At 41.3% G+C, this 7,322-nt stretch overlaps 1 protein-coding gene across 1 annotated transcript; it reads right to left on the bottom strand.

Annotated features, from left to right (window-relative positions):
- Positions 1-6,864, bottom strand: LOC110680784 (sialin-like; the record flags this gene model as incomplete). The annotated part of the gene is made up of 2 exons (XM_021856570.1): positions 1-2,187; positions 5,431-6,864. Coding segments are annotated over 2 exons (1,689 nt in total), but the record flags the coding sequence as incomplete, so codon positions are not given.
- Between the last annotated feature and the right edge of the window lie 458 nt (positions 6,865-7,322).

Here is a 7,322-nt window from a genome sequence, read left to right on the forward strand (position 1 = left end):
TTCTGTTATACACTGTGGTTACAGGCGCAAACGTGTTTATTACAAAATTTATTTCTTTAATCATCGGTTTTATCATTTATATCTCTGCAAGTATCTATAAGAGTGAGATCCGGTAAAACTAGAAACCTAAATAACATTATATGTACTTTAATAACTGTTTCGCTTGGTTAGGTGAGTATGTGAGTGCTACACATTGTTCCTCATTTTTTGTCTATAGTTTCTAGAACAATCAATAAACGTTTTGCTTCACATGTGGAAATATAGAATAATATGTACACGGCGCTTCTCTTTCTTTGATGTTTGTCCACAGTAAACTGCCCATATTTGCATAGATGACGTAATTACGTAAAGTGGACCAGGAAAAATTATGATTCATTACGTATTTTTTTTTCATCTGAAAACGCATGCACCAACTTTTCTGACCAAACAGGGATTGTTCTTTCATTTGTATGTATGAACTGACGTTATTGTCAAGTGACGTCAACAAGCAGTCATTGTTTAAGCAAGCTTATTTTCCAGCTAGACTTTCTAAAAACCCTCGAGACAAAACTACGTTCAGAAAAATTGGTGTGCGTTCTCATGCGAAATCACTTCTGGTATATTTTCGCATTTATAAAGAATGCATAGTAATTAAAAACTTAATTTTGTCCATGTTGGCGCTTACGTCTACTAAGGGACAAACTGGGCAGTAAACAAAAGATGCTTTGCTCATTTTCGCGCAAATTCAAAACTTGTGGGCTTCGACAAATAAGCTGAAATAGAAATAAACTCAAGTAAAATAAGAATCTATCATCAATCTTTTTTGTTAAATCAGTAGGAATTATCTTCTGAAATCAGTTGCGTAATGACTATTACGCAATTAGCTTTCATTGCGCAACTGTTTTAAGTTGTGTAATAAATCATTATACAACAATTTTCAGATATTTTGAAATGAAGTTGAACGCATCCCGATGTGATTTCTTATACCATCAAGTGGCCTTTTCCGAAATTGCAAAAAATGTTGTACGCAACTCGTTGCAGAACTCGATTTTTACAGCACTTGTCGTAATTGTCCAACTCGGCAAGCCACGTTGGATACAACACTTTCTGTAAAAATCATAAATCTACATCTTGTAACTTCTAACTGTTCTTATTTTGTATTAACTGCACGTTACGTGATAAATACTTGTACCGAGGACGAGGATCTTGATCAAAAACGCTTATCTTCGCAGTTACATCAAATCGCTTTGGTTCCTTTTGCACGATCATGCTTTGTGAATGAAAAATGAATCGTTATTTGTTACATCTGATTGTAAGTATTATAGACTTGCACATTTCTCCATTTGATTCAGTTGATTGGGATTTTAGCATTTTCTCGCAATAACTCAATAACAGAGGTCAAAACTTTATTAAAAAAGAGCGAAAACGCGCAATACTCCTCTACTCCGAACAAACCACCTCACCGTGTGTCTTTAAGTAACTGTGCATGCAATCGTTAGCCGTCCTACGATGGATATATTGTTTCATCTGTGTTTAACTTAGTTGTTAATTGTTGGAATTCTGCTTCAAATAACTATTACGCTGTGCATTGCTGCGGCCTTACCAAAGTTCATAACATTTCTTAAATTCTAGCTTTGAAAAGTGCACTGTATTTTTCTTCACCTAGTCTGTTTCGATCCGCTTGCCTTATCTAAAAACTGCTGATTCTTTGTGCATGGTAAAGTTTCATTACCATTAATAATGGTTCGTGGTAACGCAACTCAACCATTCTGAATCTCCCATAATACCTCATCTCGCAACACTCTTGCCCGTTCAACGAACGATAGGCTTTTCATTCAACATCCCAAACGAATATCCTGCACTAATCTCTTTATCACTTTTCTTTTAGCGATCTCTGTGTCGATCAAAAACCTCTATACAGTCCGAAACTATCCTAGCCTAACGTATTTAACTTTAATTATCACTGCTATCGTTCTCGTCGTCGTCTTCGCGGTTGTATTTGTACCCGGCGCCGCTTACCGACGATACTTTGAGCATCGGTTGGTTCGCGATCACCGCCGAATCGTCCGTTGAACAGACCTCCGGATCCGGCACCGGATAGTTCCAGGGTTGGATTTCGGCCGTGCCGAAGAACTGGAACACCAGGTAGCAGCTGATGGCCACCGCCGAGCTAACGCCGAACACGTGCAGCCATTGGTTGAGATTTTGCTGTAATGGGACAATAATGGAAAATTGTTTAGTGTCGATGTTTATTTGGAGGATTTAAAAAAAAATACGACGCTGATGATAACATTTTGTGACGCACAACATGAGGAACTGAACGAGTTTCTGAATGGAAGTATCGACTGACCGTTAGCAAACCCAACTAACAATTAGAGCCACAAATAAGCATGCATGTTTAATTATTGTTTAATAATGGTAATGACAGCTGAATAAAAATTTTGCCCTATAAGGAGCTAAGAAGATGCTCTTTAAATACTAAAACTTAAGTCAATGTTCAGCGTTATGCATTGGAATGAACAAAAGTTGAATCACCACGAGGATCTCTTCAAAAGAAATTTTCTCGATTCCCAGAGCATAGAGTAGAGTATCTTCGTACCTGCCACACGATATACACATGCAAAAATGGTCAATCGGCAAAGAAAGCTCTCAGTTAAACTTTGGAAGTGCTCATAAGAACACTAAACTGAGAAGCAGGCTTTGTCCCAGTTGGGACGTACCACCAGAAGAAGAAGAAGAAGAAATTCGCATTTATTTCGATTATTTTGTGCACTCAATTTTACCATGGCACCATTTCGATAGTAAAAACTACTATACCATGGTAAAAAACTTTGTAGCAAGCCAGAATCGTACCGAGGTTTTAGCAATTATCAAACGCGAACGCATACCGCACGGCTATCGATACGGTTGGATGGAGAAGGAACAAAACTCAAATAAAAGCACAGACGCCCAATGCTAAAATCGGTGTGTTTGGCCGATGGACCAACAGATGGCGGTAGTGTGTAAACGTCAAACACGAACAAAAACGATGCGAGCGCTGCGGGTGGTGGATTGGCCACCTACCATATATTTGAATCGGCCGTTAAAAATATGGTCGATGGACATCGGTGAGAGTGTGACGTCTGTTTGTCTGTGTAAAAAGCATTCATGATATCTCAATCGTGGTTGGAATAATGAATTAAAAACTTGCTCATGGTTCTCATTACTTCAATGCTTGTTTAAGTGTTCACGCAGCGAACTGGACTATCGAATTTCATACATTTTGCCTTATGAAAGGTGGAACGATTATTGCAATACGAACGCTTTATGTATCGTTTCAGCATCGTCCCACATCATGGCGTCGATAGGCGCGGGGCGTACGCACGAGCCTATCGATCGTAAGGTTCTTGGTTCGATTCCAGGTTGCCACGAAAACTATTTTTGTTTTTCAAATTTCGGTTTCATAAGGCAAATTTATGAACTTCAATCCGATTTCTTGTGGCGAATTTTCATAAGGGGTTCCTATGTTTATCGATAGTCCATTTGCCTGAGTGTTGTTCATGGTTCTCATTACTTCAACGCTTGTTTCAGTGTACACTGAGAACAGCGTTGCGGTTGAAAATACTACTTCTGATAGAAGAGGGTTAAATTAAAGACACAACACCACTTGATTTGTGCAGACTAAATTCGCATTTATTTCGAGCAGTTTGTGTTTTCAATTTTACCATGGCACCATTCCGACAGTAAAAATGATTATATCATGGTTTAACCTTGCAGCAGGCCAGAATCGAACCGAGGATCTGGCGATTGTCAAGCGCGAACGCTTACCACACGGCTAGCGATGCGGTTGGATTGAGAAGGAACAAAACGCAAATAAAAGTGTCCATCATAGCTCAATCTTGGTTGGAATAGTAAATTTAAAAATATGTTCATGGTTCTCATTACTTTTTCTTTTTCTCTCTGGCGTTACGTCCCAACTGGGACAAAGCCTGCTTCTCAGCGTAGTGTTCTTATGAGCACTTCCACAGTTATTAACTGAGAGCTTTCTTTGCTGATTGACCATTTTTGCATGTGTATATCGTGTGGCAGGTACAAAGATACTCTATGCCCTGGGAAGTCGAGAAAATTTCCTTTACGAAAAGATCCTCGACCAGCGGGATTCGAACCCACGACCCTCAGCATGGTCATGCTGAATTACTGCGCGTTTACCGCTACGGCTATCTGGGCCCCGGTTCTCATTACTGCAATGCTTGTTTCAGTGTAGGCTCAAGCGTTAGGGCCCATACATTTTTTTTATACAAAAACCGTTATGGAGGGAATTGTTCGACAATTATCTATTTGAGCGTTACGTAATAAAGGGATGCTGCCTTATTAGAAGGCACCACAAAGTGCAAAGGAGCAGAAAAAAGTTTTTATTGTTTCTACTATTTTTTTTTTAATAAATTCCAAGGTAACACTTTCATATTATTTTAACAAGGGTTTTGTTGCGAGGAAATATTAGTGCGTGCTTGGATTGCTTTTGAGATCACTACAAATGTTCGCACTCGTTACTGGTAAGGGATTGTTCAAATATTACGTAACGCAACAGGGGGAGGGAGGGGGTCTGACATAGTGTTACGTTTCATACAAAAATTTAAAAATTTCCATACAAAAGCTGTTACGTGGGGGAGGGAGGGGAGTCCTAAATTGGCAAATTTTGCGTTACGTAATATTTGAATGAACCCTAAACAAAACTTTTCAGTCAACCGGTTTCTTATCTTCTTTACCGATGGAATCGCGGTTAAAAAGAGATTCATAGCGAACTTTTTAGGAATTTATGGGAGAGATTATAGAAGTTCTCCCTGAAGTTCTGCAGAAGTTCACAGTGGAACTCTTATTCAGCTTAACACTTCAGTCGTCGCGCTGTTGTATTTTGTACAACACTGGTGAAAAAACCTCGCTTTTCGTTCACAACAGCAGCGTGGTGGTTCTGACGGTGGCCAACCACACGACGACTGAAAGGTTAAAAGCAGCTTAAGATACTTCTTAGAACTTGAATTGAATTTAAAAGTTCCTAGAAGTTTCCGTATGTATTTTTTGGAACTTGAAAGTGTAAATTATCATGGGAAGTCGATCTTTTAGTTACTTAGGCTTACACGTTGCATCATCTATAGACTATACGCACTTTTTGGTGCTAGGCTTGAATAACCAACATGTATTCAATAAAAAAAAAAGGTTTGGGAGGCATCTAATAAAATGTATTTTGGACGTATATGATTTGAATGTTTACGGCAAAATCGAATGGAAATGTCGAAATTAAATAAGCGTAACGGTCTGTCCAAATCACTTTAAATATCCTAGTTGGTCTGATTTCGTTCAGTTCTAAAATGCTGATTTTTCAACGCTTACGCCGGCAAAAATGCCTAAAGATTGGATTTTCAAATGAACACAGATTAAGCGACATTTGCTCAATTAAACTGTTGAAAAACTTACGGCATCGGTCACCATAACTCCGGTCACGAGGGGTTGCAGGAACGACGCCGTCATGTGTATGGTCTGCGCAAATGCCAGCACGGGTCCGGCCAGATTCGGTGCGATGTCCACGATGTTCGCCATGGCGCCGGCATACGAGGCCGTGATGAACGTTACGGCAACGAACCACAGCACCAGCACAATCACGATGTTGTACCCGAGGTAACCAACCAGCAGCACCAAAACCCCCGGAACGATCTGCGAGAGGGCAGTGAACAGTTTCCGCACGTTGGTCAACGTCATCAGCTGTTTGTGAACCAGAATGTCGGCAATGTAGCAGAAAAGCACCGAAGAAAGGTAAGAACACAAGAATGGCGTTCCGCTAAGAAGTCCATTTTGCTGGATGTCGAAGCAAAGAATCTTCTGCATGTACTCCGGTCCGGACATTATGAACGTGTAATGAACCCAAATTCTGCCGAAAGTGGTCAATCCAATGGCGTACACCGGCATCGATGTGAATATCTTCTTCCATGGTACCTTCATGCCTTGACCATTTTTGATATCTTCGCTCACGTTCAATTCTATGTATTCCAGCTCTTCAGGCGTTATCCGCGGATGCTCTTGAGGAGTATTGAAGGCTAGCAAATACCAAAACAGGCACCAAACCATTCCAATCGTCCCGGTAGTGTAGAACACCAATCTCCAGCCAAAGTGCGCAATGATGAATCCACACAACGGGTACGTCAATCCTATGCCGATACTGAACCCTTGAAAACTGGACATGAATCGACTTCGTTCGACTGGCGGTATCCAATATCCCACGATGGCGTACATCGCAGGCCAGGTCAACCCACTGGCGAAGCCTTGGATCGACCGTAACAAAATAACCACTCCGTAATGAATATCCGAAGCGTACGGAATGCATAAGCTGCAGGCAGCCGTGAAGAATTGGCTCCAGCCAAACACGCTCTTGGTGCCAAAGTATTGAGTGGCCACACCGCCGGCTACCTGCGACAGCACGTAGCACCAATAGAACGAACCCTTGATGACGGCCTGTACCGTCGAGTCCCAGTCAAGTTCCCATACAGATTCTCGTTGTGCTTGGATGATGTTGTTTCCACCACCACGTCTCCCATCAGGTCTCCCATATCGTCGGCAGATGCGGAGAAATTGCTCAGCAACAGATCGGAAAAGTTTCCATTGGCCACCACCGGTACCAGCGGTGATGTTCCTGCCAGAGCCATACTGGAGGGCGCACAGTGGCTGTTGATCGACGAGTTGGACGAGCTGTCGCGTACCCATGGCCACCAGGGCGAAGTTGATATCGTTGCGCATCATGAACGAAACGAGAAAACCGGACCACGACAGGAAGTAGAGCACCAGTCTGGCCGGGATGCGATCTGTAGGAAGATAGAGAAAGATGAGATGAGTTATCGTTATGCAGAGGTAGGTACATTAGACATTAAGGTGAAGATCGAAGCCAAACTACAAATTTTCAAGAGCACAATTTATTGATTGATTTTACGGCAACGAAAAAAAGGACAGGCAGATCGGGAAGCTGCCGGCGTTTTTGAGTGCTGTTCATCATGTGTTTAAAGTTGTTTTATGTTTGAGAACCTCCACATCACAAAGTAAAAGATTAAGTAGAAATCTAAGGATTTTTCATGTATTATAAATAAAAGAATCCTCACTGAATACCAGCAACCTCTTTTAATTTAAAATCCCCACTGTCCACACTGAAATCCTAGAATCCACACCAGAAATCCAGGACCTATACTGGAATCCCAGGATATACACTGGAATAAGAGAATTCAGTCCGTAAGCCGCGGATCCACACTGGAATCCCGGGAATCACTTTAGAAATCAAGCATCCATGTTTCAATTCCAGGATATACACTGAAATCGCAAGATGC

The sequence above is a fragment of the Aedes aegypti genome, unplaced genomic scaffold, assembly GCF_002204515.2.
Source record: "Aedes aegypti strain LVP_AGWG unplaced genomic scaffold, AaegL5.0 Primary Assembly AGWG_AaegL5_hic_scaff_1835_PBJ_arrow, whole genome shotgun sequence".
In the NCBI taxonomy this organism is placed as follows: Eukaryota; Metazoa; Arthropoda; class Insecta; order Diptera; family Culicidae; genus Aedes; species Aedes aegypti.